At 39.2% G+C, this 21,970-nt stretch overlaps 1 protein-coding gene across 10 annotated transcripts in view; it reads left to right on the plus strand.

Annotated features, from left to right (window-relative positions):
• TBXAS1 (thromboxane A synthase 1) overlaps positions 1–21,970 on the plus strand; it is a 251,881-nt gene that overhangs the window by 119,483 nt on the left and 110,428 nt on the right. For 9 of the 10 annotated variants that reach the window (XM_027660819.1, XM_027660828.1, XM_027660809.1 and 6 more), the window contains one exon: positions 4,462–4,558. In XM_027660819.1, coding sequence (XP_027516620.1) covers positions 4,462–4,558 — 97 coding nt within the window. Of the gene's footprint in view, positions 1–3,317; positions 3,525–4,461; positions 4,559–21,970 lie in introns of those variants that run through there. The other variant, XM_027660840.1, reaches the window with a different exon arrangement.

A 21,970-nucleotide genomic window follows, 5' to 3' on the forward strand; every position in this document is an offset into this window, starting at 1 on the left:
AACATATGGCCCTTTGCTGTAAGGTACTATATGTGCTCTTACCTTTTCCTGTGCAACAAGGCAACATTGCTGCAAGCACATTGGTGGCTTAGGATCTGAGGGATGCTGTCAGCAGCTGATGACCATCCAGTGTGGTCAGGATGATCTTGGGAGCGCAGAAAAGATAATGCTAGTTTGGTAGCTGATTGATCTGCTACATTGTCTGATAAAAGAAATCTACATTCTGGGGGAGTCCCTGGCGAACCTTGGGAAGGAGGATGACATGCTTAGATGTTGCTGTGGCCATGGCAGGTATTAGGTGTGGTTTCAGACACCTAGGCCACATCTCTGCAGCGAGCAATGGTGGTGCATGAGCAAAACAGCAGACATAGTTGCTGGATTGCTTTTTATTCTTGTGGATAAAAAAAAGAGATGCATTTTTTACATGACTGAATCATTGTAAAGAGAACTACAACATCCTGGGTGAAACCTGAACACAAGGCAGTTGTCTCTGTCCTTGTCATTAATTGCCTTAAGAATGGTGCTTCTCTGATCTTACGAACCAAACTGCTGCAGTGGGTGTTTATTGCCTCTTCAGTTGTTAAAACACTTCAGATGAAGAGTAATTTATTTTGTTCAATATCCTGTAACCTAGCCATCTCCTTGACCCGTGAGCCCTTTGGTAACCTTTACCTTTTCCATAACTTCTGGGAATAGATCCATCCATGCCTTCTGTTGAACACTTGTGAAAAATTTTTGCCTGGCCCTCCTGAGAATGGTGCAACACAGGGCTTCCTGCTTCTGCCCCAACAGCCTGCTGGGGCAATGGTTCCTGATCTGCACTTTCATTTGCTGGAGGAAGCTGACTCTGTCCTTGTGCTGTTGATAGACTGGTACCAGGTTTTTACTGTCTCACCTTCCAATGGAGCTAAAGCTGCTGGTCTAAAAGGTGGAATTTTTTCTCTGTTTTGCACAGCTACAGTTTAAACTGAAATATAATAGAAATTACCCCAACAGCATAACTTAAATAACTGAGATCTCATCTACACAGGAAGATTGCCTTCGTGCATGGGTGATGAAATTTATTTTTACTGGTATGGCAGTAAGGGTTTCCTCAAGTGTTTCGATGTGGACGGAGTTGTGTCACCCTGAGGATGCCAAACTACATGCGTGTGTTCTTGCTTCTCTGCAGGAGTGAGCTAGGTAGTCCCAAGCATTTGCATTATACCCTGAATGCCCTACCTGAAAGTAGTACAAAGTGTTGGGTCAAGCAATGTAATGGCACTGTAGCTAAAGGTAGGACTTTTGTGTGTGAACGAGCCGTGTGAAAAGATTAACCTAAGAAAAGTTAATAAAAAGTGCTGTCCTAAATTATTCATGAATCCATTTGCAGTGCTCTTGCCCAGAGGCTTTTGTTTTTCTCAAACTCTTATTTATTAAAATCTGACAAGAATATCAGGTTTTGCTCAATAATAAATCTATGTGAGACTGGTGATATCCTCATGTAGTAATACAGAATCAAAATGAATTTACATGGCAGGGGTGAAATATGTTATTTACTTGGGAAGAATAGATTATTGTTCAGGAGGATTTTATCTTTTACTTGCCATTTTGAAAAAAAAGTGAAAAAACCCCCAAACGCCTAGTTGGGAGATATGCTCCTGGAGTGTGACTGAGGCCTTGATCCTGCAAAGGATTTTAAATGTGTTAAAATCAGGTAAGCATCTTTCTGGTGCCTTTGCAGGTTTCGAACCTCTGTTGGCTAAATGAAATGGCTCAGATGATCTTGTTTCATGCTTAGTTCTACCTGTCCTTTTTCCTTAACTTCAGGGGAAGATCATGTAAGTCATGCTTCTAGCCTCAGGATCTTGACTTCCAAAGCATGTCCATGCACACACTCTTATTTTTGTGTCCTAGAAAAGGTTAGAAAGATTATATACAGAAAGCAGGAGAATGGAAAAAAGGCAGGAAGAAAGCCTTTGCTGTTTGGGATACAATAAGAGATGGTGGTGTGTGCTTTACAGCAGTCATTCCTTAAAAATGGGCAGAACTTTGCTTAAAAAGCAATTTAAGATTTTTTTTCCGGAATTTTCAATTTATTAGTTGTAAGATATTTTTTTCCCCCTTCTTCTCCTTCTCTGCCCTAATTTATAACTGGATAACGAAAGGAAAAGCAGGTGCCTATAGCTAGAAAGTTAGAGGAGAGTGAACAAAAAAGAAAGAGCTTAGCTGTGGAAGCAGAACTGGGAGTTCGGGTGACTGGTCTGAGTTGGAGGATGATGAATAGATTTGTTTGCATAAGCTTGGCTAGTGAGTCACTTTCTCATAAAAGCAGCTTGAGTAGGAGATGCTCCTGTCCCAAATTTTTAGTCCTGAATGCTTTCAAGCACAAAGTGCGCTGTGACATAAAGACTCCTGCTGTGAGTACTGGCCTGTTATTCTGTTGGACAGGAGCTGGAGCTCTGCAATTTCCCAGGTTTGAAATAAATTAGAATTGTGTCTCTCTTACACATACATGCTTTGCATGATGTATCATATGGTGCCTCTTGCTGGTCAGAGTTAGGCTATCTGGGTAGACATAATTAGCTTCTGATTCAGATTTGGAATCTGGTGTCAGGAAATTGGTCCCTGTAAAAAGCTGTGTGTTACAGGACCATCAGTCACTAACCATTAAATGTGACAAGGAACTTGATAAACTTGGAGGGAGGAAGAGAAAAGCAAAGTAGGAACACAAGAGGTCGGTATTCGTGGCTGGGTCTTTGCCCTGAGAGTTTACTTTGTCTCTTTGATGCCATAAAAACTGTACAAAGTACACACAGAAGGTGCATGTCGGGCATTATCCTCTTTTGCTAAAGTCTGTGATCAAAACCCTCTTTAAAATGAGGCCTCAGCTCTTTCTTATGCACCTATTGGGGTTCTGAATAAAAGTTTGACCATTAACAGACAGCTATTTTGCTGTGGTCGAACAAACTGAAAAAGGTTTATCTTCACAGACCACACCACCCATATCTAAGGTTCAAGTAGAGCCTGTGGACTGCATTAGGGAAATAAAAGTTCCTTCTGGAAACCCACCAGAGAAGAAAAGATGATATCTTTCTTCCTGAAGAAAACTGTGTTCTTGTTCTTCTTTGCCATTTGTTTGTTATGAGTTTTGGTGGTAGGGGCGTCAGGGTGGTCTGTGAAACCTTGCTTTGGAATCCAGATATTTGTCTGATTTGTTTGCCCTTGGAGAAATCGAGCTGCTGCAGCTTCATTGCCATGGGAACCTCTAGTTACTATATTTAATTCAACCCAGGGTTTGCTTGTCTATTCAGTTGCTGCAATGTAGACAGGTGATAAGCAATATATTGATACTAAGCTATATTGTACAAAAATGATTAGGCACAGATATTACCACAGTTTTGTAGCATCTGTGGTATTGCTATTGTGTTCTGCCATGAGCTGCCTAGCCCTCCTGTGCCTGTCTCCAGTCTCTTCTTCCTTTCTCCTTGTGGAGGAAAGACAGCACCGCCTGAATAATCTTTCTGGTCCAGCAGTCAACAAAGGTAGGGACTCCTCTACTTCCTGGTGGTACTTCTTCCTCCTCTGGCAGAGCAGCCAAGCATGAAGCACCTGTGGGCCTTGGGGGGAATGGTGCTGGAGAAGGGAGCTCTGCACTCCTAGGAGTTGTGGTGTTGGGTTGGGTCCCAGTACCTCTGCAGCTTCCATGATGGTGTGAAGACATGCAAGGACATGGTGTGGGCCATGCTATCATGGCTCCATAAGATCAGATTAAACTGGGAGCAGGGAGATAGAAGGTGTGCAGGCAGAGACACCCCTATCACTTATTGTTCTTCTAAAGCTTTATTAATTCCCTTAGACACTTTGTGAACCCTTTTTATTCTTCTTTTTTTTTCCCCCTCCCTATTGGTATAATGTAAGGTTCAGATGGTATCTGTTAGATGGTTATGTCCATGGTTATGTCCTGGAGTCTGAGATGTACTCAGTTCCAGTGCTAGTAGAAGCTGTGAAAGTGTACCTTTATTGCAGTCATGCTGGGGGGACTTCTGGAAAGGCTCATTGTAGACAGGGCTTTGCCATCGTGTGGCTAACTGCAGGAAAATCTATTTTGTAGGTCTTCAATGATTATTTGGGTTGTTGGTTTCTAATGTTTTGCTCCTCTACAGTTTGGTTTAGTGATACTACATCACTTTGTACTGCATTCAGAGTGAGCATAGAGCGTACAAACCTTTACATTAAAATGTTGGCTGAGTTTTGATCAATCAGTAAAAGATTTTAAGCTGTTTCCTTCAAATTCCAGGACCATGCATCTTAATTTAATAGTTGAGAGGACTGGGGAAAAATACTGCTTTACCAAAGGGAATATGTTTACTGTGATATTTGTTCATGGCAAGTATTTTCAAGCAAAAAGAGGTATTTTAGGGAAGGAGATGGTTCTCTGTTGTCACTATCTGCTAAAATGACTCTCTTTTTTCTTTGTAGGTATTACATTGGTCGCCAGATGTTTGTGGTGGTCTCCTCACCAGACATGATCAAGCAAATCTTAGTGACAGACTTCAGTAACTTCACCAACAGAACTGTAAGTACATGAAGTTGACTTTGTGGATGGAGGTGGTAGCACTGCTAATTTGAACTCAGACCAAAAGTGGCTACAAGACGGTTGGAAATAGAGAGAGGAAAATGTACAACGTGGTGTGCAACAAGACCTTAAGCTGTATACACTCAGTATATACATTCAGTCTAAGACTCTTGTTACCAGAACACTCTGAGGATAAAAGGGAATGTCCTTAGAAGAGATGCACTGCCCTTTTGCTGAAGCACCAGATGGGTATTGAAGAGAGAGGGTTTCAATATCCAGTTTTGCCACTGACTTCCTGTGAAATCCTGGGAAATTCACTTCCTAGCTCTTTTCCTCAGTTTTCTAACATGGAGATGGTATTATTTGCTTTCTCCTACTCATGATCTGTTTTGTGCTTTTAGACTTTATAGGGCAGGAGAAGTCTGCCTGGGACAGGGACATGCCTCTCGCAGCTATTGTATATTACCTAGTCATACTTACCAGTCTGACAATAATAAATAGCAAAGAAGGAAGTTGGACTTAGCAAGAACTTATGCTGTTGGTTACAGACTTACATATTGAAAAGCTCTTTTTCAAGCACTGGTTAGAACAAATAATGGGGGGTAATGGCCAGAGAGGATAGTAAAGATTTCCAGGAGTTGCTCAGCATTTTATGAAGAAATACTGTCACTGTGATCACTTGCTTCCTCAGTGCCACCCATTCCCCTGTTTCCCTCTGGCCCCCTTATGTGCTTAAACCTGCTCAAATAAACTCACATGTATTCAGGAGGGTTGTTTGTGCCCTCAGGGCAAATTTCATCTCTGATCGGCTGTGTGTCTCCTCTGCCCCTCTGATCCTCTCTGCAACCAGATAGTCTGCAAACTGCTTGTCTCCTTTGCTTGCTTCTTTTGGTACATGAGATTCCTCTTCTGACTACCTGTATCTTATTTAATAACTACTTGTACCAGTTGCCCTCTGTTCTGCCCACAAGTCACACCTGAATGTAAGAATCTATTCTTAGGCTTCTTAGGCTGAAGTTGTGTGGGGCAAGGGTCTTTTCCCCATTTTCTCTATACTTAAAGAAGTTTCCCAACCCTTCCTTTCTTCCACTGCAAACAGAAAAGTCCTATTTCTTCCTGTCCATAACTTTCTCATGCTTTTCTCATGTATATTTGATACTAGTAGACTGTATTCACTATTCCTAGCAGTAACTAGTAACCAAATAACATCTTCCTGAAATTAGAGATTATTCCTTTGAGAACAATGTCAGAGATTTATTCTGCTTTTAATTATAGTCAGCCTTATCATTTGAATATACCTGTATCTGTATTACCACCCTTCTCAGTTGGTGAAAATTTTCTTTCTTCTTCAGGCTTTTTGTACTCAGATGTTTATCTTTCTTGTGGTTGTATGTCCATCTGTCATGGGCATTTGTGTTCCTCTCTAACATTCAGGTAGTTAGGTCATGTCACTGTAGCCAGTCTTTTTCTCTCTCTCTCTCTCTTTCTCTCTCCCCCCCTCCCTCCCTCTCTCTCCTCTCCTCTTTTTGTTTTCTTCAGCAGGAATCTGTGAGGTATAACTGTCTCCGTAGGTTCATATCTTGCCCTTATCAAGTGACAGTCCCCTGAATCATTTGTGGCTTTTCTGTACAACATCCAGCTTTATCGATGAGGGACTGAGACATAGACTGAGTGACATCCCTGCCACTAACCAGAAAGCCTATGATAGATGAGAAAATTTAACTCCTAGCCCACCCTTTAGAAAAATTAACAGTTTCTCACCTATGCAGGTTGCCATTTCTGGCTTGCTTAATGCCCAGGAGTCTAGTTCAAATGAACTTGCTTCATCTTATATGCTTCTATGTGCTTGTTCTATGGTCATCTCACATACCTACAATCTTTGATCATTGTTGTTTCTCACTTTCCACTTTGTTCCTCCCTTCTTCTAGCCATTGCTTTTCACTTACTGAGGATAAGCAGCCCTCTTTTTCTGAGTCCTTCCACGTTTAACTTGTGGATCTTTTTCCCCTCTGGAGTTTTCAGAGTGGAAGCTGTGTCTCCTCTTTAATTCTCAATCAGCTGTCTCCGTGAAGTGTTAGGCTATCCTAATAGTACACTAACTATTCCACATGAAAATAGATAATGATGGTATGTAAGGAAGGCCAGTGGAATTTATTCAGAGGTGATTTGGCTTGTATGCAAATAATGGTTGAAAGGTGAGGTGAGAAAAGTGCTTTCCAAGTAATAGAATTCTTTCTTCTCACATTGTCTGAATAAATGTAGTTTTAAGACTTTTAATAGGGTTGCTTCTGTTTGTATATTTTAAAATTAGTCAAAGCAAGCTTCTCTGCTTTAAGGGAGGGTTTCTATTTGCTAGTGGAGAATTTGAAACACAAAATAGATCCCATTACTTTATTTTACCAGTTCCTTTCCCAGTTGTATACTGATAAGTGGTTATAGAATTTACTTTGGAGTCAGTGCTATTCACAAACCTAGGCTAATATATTTCAGTCCAGACATGGCACGTGCTTATTATTTCAACCCAAAGCCTTTTTTTTAGCTTAAGAGTGTCAGTCTCTTAGGGTGAGAAGGATGGGAAAGCGGGTGAGACTATTGTGTTTGAACAGGCCTTAGGAAAACACACATGCATTTTTCTTCCCCACCTCTCCATATGCATTTCCAAAATCAAGATTTGTACTTCATCCACCAGAGGTGAGAGTTATCTAACCCAGAATGCTGCAAAGGAGATTACTCACCATATCCTATAGTAGTTGTAGCAATTGTATGTTAACAAAGTGTCACTGAGTTTCAGGATGTGCTTCTAATTCTAGAAGCTAAGTGTAGAAAAAGTTTATATTTCATGTTTATTTTCTTGCTTTTTCAATTAATTGTAAAATATGTATGTATTCAATTTAGAGATGATTATTGTGAAGGGTTGCAAGCAGTGGATGTACTTGATAGACAGAAGCCAGTAAGATGATGATTCAGTGAACTCTAACAGCTTTTATTAAAGCTGTCTGTAATGTGATGTCATGCCTTTGAGTGCTTGTAAGAAGGATGACCTTAATCTGGGATTGTGCATTTATGGACTACTTGCTGGGAAGTCATCAGAAGGCCTTTATGGAATCAGAGTGGTTTTAATATGCTGAGAGGATTCTTTTGGATGCATCTCTTGTCCTGTCTTCACATTCAGAGATCTGGACCATTTGTGCACTTCTTTCACATTGAATCTGTCCACTCACTGATTACACAGACAAAGTAGATCTTGCAAGCCAAACTGCTCTTCATTTTATTCAATTATGTTTCTCTTTGATATTATACATTTCGCATCTTTACTATTAATATCTTTAAAATGTTGCTGTAAAAAGTCTTTTACCTTCTCTTGCTATCTTCTCTTTTTTCTGAATTGCTGATTAATAATTCTTGCAACAGAAATGTATGGTGACTGCAGATCAAATCTTTATTAAGGTTCACATCCTTTTAGAACATGCAGCCAAATCTACCATGCAGGCTATTGCCCTGTAGGCATGGGGTATATGTATTAACTGTATAATCACAGAAGGCAGTCATGACAGTCGACTTTCCCACTTAATTTTGCCTCAGTTAAAGTAAGCATTGTAGCAATTTAAAACCAGAAATGTCTACTGTAATATACCTTCATACTTGAGACATATGAAGCCTTTTCCCTACATTTTTAATTATAGTTGAAGAAGAAAATATGAAAATTAGTTTATAGACATTCTGCCAAAAAATATGGAATTAATTTTAATTTAGGTTAACCATGGAAACCTCAGCCAGTGTTTTAGGAGGGCTGTGCTGCAGTAAATGATACCTTTTTCTCACAACTGTGTTGTCTCGTGAATGGAAGTTTCCTTTTAAGAGCACTAGAACCATTTTTAACTCCATTACTGTGTTGCAAGTGAGATAGGATTATGATGTTTGTTGCATTCTGCCAGGTGGGATAACGATACATAATCTGTTTTCAGATTGTTTTTAGTTTCTGCATTATAAATTTGTTTTTCAATAAGTACTTGAGAATCATGAAAGTGCAGTTTTAAAAATGTAGGAGCAGAATGTTAAGGTGGAACAACGTGAAGAGAAACATTACCTGATACATAATTCAAGTAATTCAGAAGTTGTATGTCAAAATATTTGCTAAAAATGTGGATCAGTGAGCCCTAAGGCAAAGGTAAGTACTGCCTAGTCAAAATTTGCTAGGCTGCTGGAGTCAGTGTTCTGTCAGGATTCATGTGGCTATCACAAGTGGAAACTAGTAGTTGATTCAGACCAAATCCTTAAATCTATATGCATACCAGTTGGAGGAGGATGACTTTTTTAAATTCAAAAATCTACACCCATTACAATAGCTGTGAGAAAACATCACTGTTTTCTCATCAGGAACTTTGTTGCTACAGTGGAAAAAGTAATAATGGATTAACAGCAAACAATAATGAAGTGATAAAAGAACAAAAAAGTAGCATGAATGTTGATAAAACAAATTCTTTGTATCCCTCTTGAAGGAAAAGCAAGTTGCTTGAGCTTCTTTTCTTTTTGCTTGTCTATCCTTTTCTTCTGGTTCATCCACATGAGATCTGATTACTCTTTTCACATGTAGAATTTGTCTGTTACACTAAGCTGTTGGCTTTATCTTTATTTTGGTAGATCTGTAAAGCCTCAGGCTTACCTATGCCATTAAACAAATAATATGCAACCACAGAGTAAGAAGGATCCTGTTTTTTGCATCCTGTTCAGTTGTGGTCCATGATGGCTGTCATATCCCTGAATTAGCTATTCTTTCTGGTCTTGTGCTAGGGGGAAAGAAAAAGTGTCTTCATATTACTGTATCAAAAGATCTATCCAAATTTGATACAAGAGGCCCTCCAGAGGTCCCTTTCAAACTCAACCAACCCATAATTTGGTGGATTTCGGGTCAGGTCCTCAGTCAGCATAAATCAATGTACTTCTATTAACTTTAGATGACTCTACACTGGCTGATAGTGATTATGTGTCTCCAGAGCAGGACTGGGATGCACAACTGGCTTCAAACAGCTCTGTGTGGTACCTCAGGAACTGACTTGTGTGCATCTGTGCTCTTGACCTTCTGCAAGTGAAAGGTCACTTGCGTGTCTTGTGCAAGATCTTACTTGATTTTTAAAGAACAGGCATCAGCCCCACTGTGCTGTCTTTCAGTAAACAGTGATAATGCAGTTGTGTATCCAAACCCAGAGTCTGATACAGTTTATGGGCTGGGGTGTTTCTTCAGTATCTCTCTCACAAATACAGTTTTTGTTTTGAAAAATGAACCCACTAACATACTCATTTGGAGACATGTAATGTAAAAATAGTTAAGGAATGAAAAGTTATGTACTCTTCCCAAAAGACACATATCCATGCTGACTTGACCCAGTACCCTTGGTTGTTTGGTTTAGAAATGTTTCTTTTCTTCAAATCAAACTTCCTAGCATTATTTCCGGCTGTGTCAATGCCACCATCATCATCCTTTCATGTGAATTTCTTAGTTTATTTAGAAATTGTTGCCGTAGAGTCCAATGAACTCACTTTGTAAACAGATGATGCATGAGCTTTGCTGTAAGCTTACCTTCGTGTGGTGATTTGGAGCACCAGTGACACACAGCATGACAGCGGGTAAGCCAGTACTTGGAAAATGATTCAAACAAATGAGAAAAAAAAAGGTAAATATATATATATAACGAGGTCTTCATTTTCCCACCCTTTAAAATGACTGCTCAGTAGGGTGATTTGGTAGACAAGTGATGTTCTGGTACATGCAAATAGTTTGATTGTGATAGTTAGTTTTGAAAAGTTGCTGGGTTTTGTGGCTGCTAAGAGAAGGAATGAGAAATGTGCTTTAAATTTGTTCGCTGCCTCAGTCTGTTTAGATATGTTTTTTCTTTTTTCCATTTCTTCATTTTGTTTCATCTTAGTTTTTGTTTGGTTCACACAGAACATGAAAGATGACCAGCATAACACCTCTGGAGCCACCATGTCCCAAGATTAGTTGCCCACACCTGCATGTGGGCATGTGTACATACCTGTATATATTTATGGATGCATACAGATGAACACATATTGATTTGGGGTCTCTGTGATTTGAGGAGAGGCTGAATCTCTAATCCTCACTAGTGTTGTAGGCATCAGCTGTGCCATATCTTATTATGGAAACTTCACAAAATGTGCCTCTTTGTACATGCCATGGTGACATTTCAGTTCCTGATGCAGTAAAGCTGTCATGCCTGATGGCAGGCCATGCCTTGAACATCTGGTTGTTTGTGATTCAGAGCTGTGATGTTCTTCCCTCCCTCTCTGACTTTTAGGACAAACCCAAACATCAGTCCTACCACATGTACAACAAGCCTTGGTCTCATTACCTAAGAATATTTGGCCCTTCCAAAAATCATTCTGTGCCTTACGAGGATAAGTGAAAAGGTGTCCAAGCAGAGAATTTTTTGCCTTGCAGTTTTCTTCAGCTTCTAGATCATAGTTGGTTTGAAATCCTGGCTGGTACAGCATCATTACAGAAAGGGAATTATGTTAGCAGGAAATGCATTTGACTTTATAGCACTTATCTGCTTAATATTAATTTGTTTGACTGTGTATTTGTGGGTGCTGTTGTACAGCCACGTAAGCCCAGATGCCTGAGTGATTTTCCAGTACCAGTCCCTGCCAGGAAGCTGAGAAAGGGCTCTTATCCTTCTTTTGACCTGATGGTGCAGGAGCACTGAGGCTCAACCACCATAATGATGTATCTGCTTGCTTTCCCATATGTGTTTCCACGACTGTCTTCTAGACATACTAGAATACCTTTCTAGCCATCTCAATATATATGTAACTATTTTGCTACCTTCTATACCTGGTAAAATAGCTTTTAGTTCTGGATTTCTTTTTTCTTTCCTCTTTTTGCTTTCAGAGCTTGCATGTTAATTTTTCTGAGCAATTAAATTCAGTTTGGTTTAAATGTTTTAAAGTAGCGGTGCATATGCTTGCAATAGAAACTTGAAAATTAAAATAATAAATTTTGAGAGGGTCATTTCTTTCACACTATGTAAGTCTTTTTATGCATGCACAACAAATCGCCCCTTATTCCCCATATGCTGAAGCTAATAGCAGAAAACTAATGTTCTCAAATGATCACTGCTATTGACTGTAAAATTAATCAGACTTTGGCTTCAGTTACCCTTAAAGAAAGAACTGATGTATTAGTAGACCGTGTTCTGTGAACCACCTGATCCTCTGAATCCCGGTGAGATGAAGTCTGGTTTTGCGATTAGGGCTCTAGGTCGGGATTTAGGAGCTCTGAGCTCAGTTTTTGGCTTTGCTACAGAATTCCTGTGTTCACAAGGGCAAAGCATTTAGGAAGTGCTTTGTCACCTTAATAAATGTAAAAGACTATATTGGGAATTTCCAGCCGAACAGTATCATTAGCAAATGTTAGTGCTTTAGGACTGATGGCAATGGATTGGGATTTGGTTTATCTGTTAATTCAAGTAGTTGTGGTGGGAGGCTTTTTTTGTTTGTTCTTAAAAGAAGCTTCAGAAATGTACATTAAAAAGTTTTAATGAAAAGCTCCTTTTTTTCTTTTTAAGAAAGTTTCTATTTTGAAGTATTAAAAAAACGCTAAAGTAGAAAAGCTAAAATTGTATTGTAAAAATACAATTGATTGTATTTGAGGATTATCATCTCTCAAGCTTTTAATTTTTATTTATGATTCTAATTCAGAATAGGAAACCAAGTGAAATCTCTGTCCTGCAAAATGGGAAAGCTCACCTGTACTTACCTTGGAACACCTGGCATTTTTCTTCTGCTGACCACTTGTCCTGAACCCAGCCAGGACAGGCTGAATTTTTTGTGATAGCCAGGAAGGGGTGTTGCCAGGACCTATAGGTTATTCTGTACCACCTCATGGCATTACTGGGGACAGGGGAAAGGGATGCTTTTCTGGGGAGCCATACAGTATTGTCTATTGTCAGGGGGGTTCCATGTGAATAATTTCTTTTCTTGTTCCCTCTGTCAGCAGTGTTGTTGTTACTGTTCATTTTCTCATCTCATTGCTGTTTCCAGTAAATTGCTCTTATTTTAACCCATGATCTTTGCTTTTTTTTGCCTCCAGTTCTCTTCATCCTGCTGCAGGGAGGAGGGGAGGGAAAGTGGGAAAGCGAGAAAGTGGCAGTGTGGTTTGCAGAGTCTCGATGGGGGCACTGAATTGGGGAGTACCGTTCCTAAACCATGACACCACTATACATAAGATGGTAGCATTTACTTACTTCTGTTCACATTCTTAGTTCTCATTTAATTCAGTGGACCATGACTGTGTATATACATGTTTATTCATAGGCTGTCCAGAATTAGGATATTCCCTTAAATAGGAGACTGTTTTTCACTGTGCCTCTCATGGAAAAGATGGTGAAACCTCATTGCAGTCTAAATTTCCTCAGGAGGGGAAGAGGAGGGGCAGGCACTGGTCTCTTCTCTGTGGTCACCAGTGACAGTACCCGAGGGAATGGCCTGAAGTTGTGGCAGAGGAGGCTTAGTTGGATATTAGAAACAGGTTCTTCCCCCAGAAGGTGGTTGGGCACAGGAACAGGCTCCCCAGGGCAGTGGTCACAGCACCAAACCTGACAGAATTCAGGAAGCATTTATTTGGACAATGCTCTCAGGTACATGGTGTAACTCTTGGGGATAGTTCTGTGCAAGGCTAAGGGTTGGAATCGATGATTCTTGTGGGTCCCTCCTAACTCACTGTGGTTCTTTGATTCTCACACATTTAAGTATTTGATAAATACTTCTGAAAATTTAGAAAGATATAAATAAAAATAGGTTGGAATGCCACGGAACAATTTACAAGCAATCAGTCTTTGAACACTGACTGTAGTAAAGTCCAATTAGCTCGAGGATGGTCCTGTTGACTGACTTGTAGAGATCCTTTAGCTGACAATGCATTTCCTCTGAGCAACGACTTAGGTAGTTTGCGATTTGAGGAAGGTTTCCTGTGTTGTTGTGATGGGAGAAAGCTCTCAGCATATCCCCAGCAGTAGTGGCAAGGCTATAGCTGGGCTTTTGAGAAAGCCACACTTCTATTGAGGCTGCTATTTTAACTGGCTACTGTATCGTTGTCCAGGTAGGTCATGTGAATTTGTTTGCTTGAGATTTATGGATCTCTAATTGAGTAAGTAAACACTAATATTTGTTACACTTCCTGGTAAAATTGCAAATAAAACTGGCTGCTACCTTCTGTATGAAGGGCTAGCAGTAGTGGTGGAAACAGATGGGTTACACACAGATGGAATACAAAATAAAAACCTTCCATTTTTTCTCTTTTCTAGACATGGGTTGTCTATTTTCAGAGGCTATGGGCCATAAACCTTGGCAATATAAAAGCAATGCAATTGACTGTAAGGAGACTAGAAGACTTGAAAACAAGTTTCCTCTTTCCTTGTCCCCCATCAAGAAATGATGAATCAGCAGGTTGAGACCACAGCTGATGCTGAGGTGTACAGTCCTCTTATTTTTCTAGGAGTTATTATGAAATAAGTTATTTTTCAGCATGGGTCTAAGTATTTGAATCTATCCCTGAGTCTTTCTCTGGTTTATTAATGGACTGCAGTGCTGCCATCACCATGGTATCCTGCTACCTCTTCCCCTGTGAAGACTGAAAAACCGCATGTTGAGGAAATTTACATTTTTAATTCTCCACTCTCCACGCCTGTACATATAAAGGTGGTTTGTGGAACCATGGGAGAACACAAACACAAGGACAGTCTTGTATCGAGAAATGACCAGGGTTGCTGTGTTGTTTTGTTCATTTTTAGCACTCTTTCTCCGTGCTATTATACTGCAGCCATCATTGGTTCAATACCTGCTCCTAGGTAGACACCAGAACACCAGATGGATTACGTACTTACAGCACTAATGATAGTGGCTGATAATGTGTGCAAATCTCCCTTTCACTGCTTGTTCAAGGCAGTTAAGAAATACTGAATACAGCTGTACATAATTACGCTTCTTTTGAAACTAAACCAGCCTGTGAAATTTCTGTTCCTGGAAAATGGTCAAAATTAGTCAATAAGAAACCAAAAAAAACAAACAAACAACAAAACCCCAAACCCCTTTGCATGTACTTAGTGGTATATTGTGACATTCTGTTTCTTAAATGTGAGGCTTCCCTGCCAACTCTATTGAGACTTAAAGTGTGGGGGGGTGAATACTGCATAATGAAACTACAAATAGGTGGTTTTGCTGCAGGTGTAGGAAGATGCTGATTTGACAATATGCTATGCATATGCACTTGTTTATGTCATCAGAATTTTGTGTTAGACTAAGTATGTATGTGTCTTAATGTGTTCAAGGTATGTGAAGGGTCATTTACTCTTTCTACCTACTCTCTGTTTCTTTCATTTTTCTTTGAGTTACTGTAAGATCAACTTTTGAAATTATCTATTTTGACATGTTTATCCTCACCTCTTTTTTCTTCATTCTATCATTTGCAAAATTTCCTTTTTTAAACAACTGAGGAAAACAAGATCAGAGTTTTATTAGGTTTTACCTTCCCTTCCCCCAGTTTTTCTCTCGTTGAAACTTGCCAATCATTTTTTAAGCCTACATTGGGCTTTTCTGCAGTGCAGGAGATATCATTAAGGCTTTAAACCCACTAATGAGGGAAATGTGCGCTGCTTGAAGGCTCCTGCAATATTAACTACATCCAATTATGTTAGGTAAACGTATGAGTATAGTCAAAACAGGATGAAAGCATATCTTTCTATTCAGGCCAAAAGCAGTCTTCTGAGCCAATCTTTCATCAAACTTACATTGGCTATTTATTTACTGGGTTTGCAGCCCTTTTTTTTTTTTTTAATACTAAATAATAATGCTGAAGACAAACAACACTTACAGGCAGGAAAGGGCTGTCTATTTCTAGAGCTCTGTTCCTTATTTAAAGAACATGTTTTACTGCTGGATAAAATATGTGAAATCTTAAGTCTGATGAATATTTCTTCCTGTTTAAATACAGTATTGCTTCCTTATCTAATCCTGTCCTTAGCTGACTGTGTTGTGAGTAGGTGGAGTAGTGATGCAGTTTGTGCTGGCCTTTGCTGGTCCTGACCTTTGATTTCTGTTGATTTGGGTTTTTTTTAGAGGGAGATTCAACTTATCCTACTTCTTTCGATGTATACTGTGAGAATATTTTTTCTGAAGCTTATTCAGTCTAATAGCACAGGTTTTTAACAGTCCCTCATTTCTGACTTCTGAAACTGTTATTTGACAGTAGCAGATTTGTTGTTTTGTTTACAATTTTCTCACTTTTCTCTATTCTTGACATACAGTAGAGTGTCATGTCCTTTGATTCCTGCCTTTCCCAGTCTGCTTTTGTTTAGAAGAGTAATTAGTTTGTCACTTGTTCCAGAACTGACATAGGCTCAGATCACAACATTCAAGTTGGCCTTTTTTACATGCTTGAGCAATCAGAGTTCAGACCCAGCACTTCGCTTTTTTTCCATGTCTTTAACCACATTTGGAGGTAACTCAGCTTCTCCTGTACAAAAAGTCCTTTTGAAGCATCTGATGATAGACAAACCGTCTCAGGTCTATGCAAGTGATGTTTCACAGCACAGAGAAGTGATTTATGTGTATCTACCTAAAAGCCAGGAAGTTCAGCACTGGAGTGGATGTGACATGGCAATATATGATATTTGAATGGTTGTCATGTATCATGCCTAAGATCTGTGTAGCCTGATTGAGTGTCCTTTTCTAGAAGTAGCCAGCAGCAGAGTTCAAAAGACTATCATAACAGCAGGACAGACAGTGACAGTAATCTTCCTTCTGGTTTATCTGCCCAGCCTCCAGCAACCAGTGCTGTGGTGTGGTGACTTCCAGTGCCAGAGGTTGCATCTGGGCATCATTTCTCCCATTGGTTCCATTGGCTCCAAATCTGTTCCTACTCCACCCTGTTTTGAATTCTTTCTATTAACTGTTGTGCCAGCAGGTGATTTTTTTTTTTCCATGGATAACCTTTTTGTTTTGAATGTGATAGGAGTTCTGTTTGGAGACCTGTCTGTGTGCAAGTGAAGTTCATTCCTCTTCACTGAGAGTTAATGTGATACACGTGGGCATTATTATAATAATCCTTGCAAGCCTCTGCTCTTCATTTTAAGTCTTTTAAAGGTAGTATTGTCATCTTCAAAATAGTGGAAATAATTTTCTTTTTAGACATTCATCTAGATAGCTTAATCCATTTACCTGCCTTTATGTTTATATTTGAACTTAAAAGTATGAAAGGTTTCTTCCTTTCCTTTTTTTTTAATGATATAATGATAATATTCTTATCTAGCACAATGCTAACAACTTTTTGTTAAGATGTCTTAGCTGAACTTACCATTCCCACAGCAAGACCTACAAAATGGGTCATGTGAGCATTCCTCATCTGGTTCAGCTCAGAAGAAAATTCATCTTAGTTTATGTGTCAATGTGGACTTTTTCAAAACTATGCAGGCTGACTTGGCACTGAAGCAGATGATGAGTGCTCACAAGGGCGCTCCACCAGCCCCATTTCAATGGTGGTTATCTCCAGTAGATGGAGGGCGGTGAACAGCTGGTGGGGTCGTAGCATCTTAAATTGATGCAGCTGGTTTGTAGTGGTTCTCTGACCAAAGCATGGAAAGTTCTCTTCTACGCAGTGATTAATCCAGTAAATCTGTTCTAAGCAAAAAATTGTTGCCATCCTGGTTTTTTTTTTTGCTTGTGACCTACACTATATAATATTCGTTCTGTGAGAATGAAACCTCCACGGGAAAGGACGTTTAGAGACCGTGCACTCCTTACCACTGACTACATGTTACAACCATAAATCTTGTGGATCATAAGTGAAGAATGAGTCTGCAGGTATTATTTTAGTCTCTGGTGAGAATTCTTCTTTGTTTATATAGCAACCACATATCTTGGCACCATTTGTTGTAAATAATTGATAGCAAATAGTTGGCTCATCTGAGCCTTGGGAAGGGAAGACGCTGCTGTGTGTTTTACAAGTGCTGTGGAAGTGCTGCTCTGTACATGCAGAGCTACTGACCATGACCAAGGAAAGTTGCAGGACACTTGCCGGCCCTGCTGATGTATTTTCAGTGTTACATTCACCAAATTAAAAGGGAAAGCGAAGAGGATGAGGGGTGTAAAATTCAAGTTTTTACACTGCATGGCTCACTCGCAGCTCTCCAGCATAATGAGTGCTCCCTACTTTGAGCACACCTGGCCACTGCTCATTTTCATGTTGATTCTTCTGTTTCTGAAGGCTTGGGGATGGCTCGAGAAGACTCCGTTAGGCCCAACAGACACATACACAGCAGCTTATATAGCAGGATCAGGCAACAGCTATTCTGCAGCAGAAGTAAAGGATTGCTGATTCTTGTTAATTATTTACTCCTGCCAGCCTCCTCTCACTGGTGCTAAGCAATAGAAACAAAAATAACTACATTCTTTACTGAAATAATATTCCATTTCTCTTCTTTTCCTTTCATGCTTGCTCTTGCAGAAAAGAGTTTGGGGAAATAAGTAGTAAAAACAAGAACTATCTCACACTCTCCTCTTTTGCTAGATAAATTCTAAGTTGAAGGTACACAAGATATTATTTTTTCTCTTTTTGAGGCAATTGCAAAGGACAGTTTCCCAATTTCCTTTTCCATTCTCAGTATGTGCATTCAGATGAAGCTAAAACTGCACTCTTGCACTTTTTATACAGCTTTCCTAAAATAATTCTGAATAATTTAACAATGGCTCAGAAACATTCCAGTTTAACCAGTCATTGACCTTCAGTCATATTTTAATGTCGTCAGGACTATATTGGTATTTCATCAGTTCCAAAGAAGCTGTATTGTTACAGAGGCAATGGTGAGATCTATAATTAATGTTGTTCATGTCTTCCATTACAATGTTTTCCTTTCAGCAGATTATCATAGTTTAACTGCTTCAATTAATATTTTCCATTTTCAGTCAAAAAGGTCTTGCTATTTTGGAGACTATGCCTAGGGAGAAGTTAGGGTTATTTATCGATTGTGAAGAAAATAAACTCAGAGTCTATTTCTTTGGTTTTGGCTTTGTTCCCTCTAGTGTTAAGGGCTGGATATAAAAAGCACTTTGAAAATCTGACCAAACTGCTTAAGTTTATAAGCCCCTGAAGAATCTCAGTAAACACAGACTCAACAAAAAATTATTAAAGAGGACTGACTTACTACTATCTGTCCCTGCTGACAGGACTCTACAGATGACTAAGAACTTCTACAAGTCTTCATGTGAGCTTTACATCTCAAGGATGAGAATCCTGAGTTTGTGACTGATTCATTTCACATGAAAGGGTTTTTTATGTGTAATATTAAAACCTCCCAGATTATAAGATTTCTCTAGAAATCTTATATTTGAAAAAACAACTGGAGATCCTGTGGCAAAAGAAGTAGTATAGAATAACATAACTAAAGAATTGGACCCATTTGGGCCCACTTTTGCATGTACTTTAGGATACAAAAACTGCAATAAGCCTAAGATTTTCAAACCTCTTAGTACTTAATTTTGCTGTCTTAGTATCCTCCTAATATAATTGTGATTGATTTCAGTAGGAATAGATGGCATACTAGATCATCATCAGCAAGAATTAAAAAAAAAAATCACCTTAGTGATTTCTGAGATTCAATTAAGAAATGTGGGGAAGACAGATATTTCATGTTGTGGCTGATTTTGAAGAGTCAGAAGCAAAAAAAAAAAAAAAAGATTAAAATAATTTGTTTCAGTTACAGCTTTTAATGTAAAAAGTAGTTTCAATTTATAAGGTAAAGTTATTTTGTTCCAGAAACATATATAACCAGATATTTTGTTGGAACTTTTCTCCTTTTTTTCTTTCAGAAAGCCCAGAGAAAGAAATTGATTTTCCCTTTTTCCAGTTTCTTGCAACCACATGGCTTTGTTTAAGTTGCTGTAACTCTGGTTTTGTTTTGTTTAATATTTGATTTGGGTTTTTAAAAGGAATATTACCTCTTTAGTTGGTGTTTCACTGTGTTAGATTAGATGTTCTTTAAATGCTCTCACTGCTGGATGGCACAGCCTTGGTTTTACCCTCCTGAGTGGTCTAGTGGGGCAGCTCCCATGTCCTCACTTTCTTTCAGCAGTTCCCTTGGTGCTTGTGGTAGTATTTTGGCAGTGACAGTCATTTCTGACTGTAAGAACTTAGGTTTGTCCTAGGGTCAAGATTTATTCTAAGTGAAAAATCAGTAGGGTTTTAGAAATTTCACAAAGGGTTACTTTTTCAGTTTCAAGATCTGTTTTATTTTTCAGGCTGTTGGATCCTGGGGGAATTCAGCATGAACCTCAGGTGTGAGAGAAGCAGCTGTACATATGCAAAATGAGTTCTTTTGCTGTGGAAGCGTGTGCTGTGCTGGCCAACACTGATGATTGAGAGCTACAGCTTCCACCCACCAATAAAGCTGGGCTTGGAAGTGCAGATACAAATAACTTGCAAATACTAATAATTTGCTGGGTGCATGCAATCAAGTGTGATGTGTGTGCCGAGTATGGGTACGGCCTGGCAATTCCACTGGTGTGTGGTCCTTCTAGAGAGTGAAGCCTCTTTTCTTCTTCACAGAGGAAGTCCCAGCAGGCAGAACTAGGGCAACCTCCACTCAGGTTGCCCATTACCTTTCTATGTATGCTTGGCTGTCGTGGTGTTAGTCTTCAGTGAAAGGTTGCAGGTGTCTCATTCTCGTGGCTGGCACATACTACTTCCCAGGGCACTCGACGAAAGAGAATCTAAATCCCAAATCCTGCTCTGTCACTGTGTGCATTTGCTGAGCTTCCAGCCTGTCTGTGCCTGAAATGCTAGTGCTGGCTTTTTGGGCAACATAAGTGGGGAGGACTCAGGCTCTGACCCGTCCCCTTAGTTTCATGTCATGGTGACAACACAGTAAAACTGAAGCAACAGAGTGATGAAACAGGCCCCCCCCAAATGATGCATTGTCTGAAGGAAGCCTGTTTGTCGAGAAAGGGATTGGTGAGCTCTGGGGTGTGGGCTCCAATTTGTGGGGTTTTTGGTCATTTTAAAATTTTATCTTGTCCTAGAACTCTTAATTAAGATGACAAGATATGGTGATGTGCTTTATGCTTCATACACTGCACTACTTGCTATTCCAAGTCTAATATGTTTGAGAATGCAAAAGTAGCTGATATTGTTAATATGTTTTGAACGAGGTACTTGCTGATACTCAGAGGAACATTTTAGCTTCTCTCCTTGAAGAAATGAAATAAGAGCGATGTGACAGTCTGCTTGCAGGTTGTTTGTGAAGTAAGGCTGTTTTACTGAAATTATAAGCTCCAGGGAACGCATGATAAGTCCTGTAATTTATCTGTGTGCAATAGGTCTTTATTATTCTTGAAATTATCTTATGACAAACGTTTAATTCTTGATGTGCTCAAATTAATTTGTAAGAGGCAAATGTACAAACACTATTTCATATAAGCATGCTTTGACATGCTTTGATAAATTAGGATTTATTTTTTTAATTTGATTGAAACCAGACAAAAAACCCACAAATATGAAATCTTGGAAGATAAAAATCCTGAAAGTGTGCTTTGCAACTACTGAGAAAGTTTTATAGCCTAGCTCTTCTTGAGGGACAAATAAATGAGGAATGAAAGCAGCTACTGCGATCAGGAAAATGCATTAATGTTTTGACAGATAGATGTGGATATCTTAATACATGAAGTTTGGATTTTTTTCCCTGATGTGTAAATATCTACTCAATGTAATTAGAAACAATTGTGAAGTACCAGGCAGGGAATTCAAATTCTTCAGCTGAGCAGATACTGCAAATGTGATTTGTTGACAGCTTGTCATCCTGCCATTAGAGCTGACCTGGAGTTCTTTTTCTGAATGACTTTTTAAAGACAAAGTAACATAAAAAGATAAGTATTTGGCCAGGGAGTCTTCTGACTCTGACTAGCAGCATATGCTTAGAGAAAGAGTAGAAGAACAGGGCAAGTGCAGAGCGATATTACCTATAGAACATCCTCCTAACATCTGACTGTCCACGGTTGACTTCCTAGGCTGGAAACTGCATCCATGTTTTTAATTTTTAATAGCCTTTTTATTCAGTAGTTTGATTTAAATAGCATCTTGGACCCATTTTTGTTTGTTTGTTTGTTTTTGTTTGGTTTTTTTGTTTGTTGGTTTGTTTGGTTTTTTGTTTTGGTTTGGTGTTTTTTAAAGCATGAGGAGTCTTCATAAGCAAACTTTTATCTACTTTGTTCAACATTGTTTTCAAATTTTCTTTTTGGCATTGGTGGGAAAAAAGGTGAAATACTTTTTCCTTGGGTTGGTTTGCACGTATTGGAGATCATTGGTCCGAAATATTAATCCCAAATGTTCTGTTTCTAAATAGATAAATG

The sequence above is a fragment of the Corapipo altera genome, unplaced genomic scaffold, assembly GCF_003945725.1.
Source record: "Corapipo altera isolate COAL_440 unplaced genomic scaffold, ASM394572v1 1, whole genome shotgun sequence".
Lineage (NCBI taxonomy): Eukaryota > Metazoa > Chordata > Aves > Passeriformes > Pipridae > Corapipo > Corapipo altera.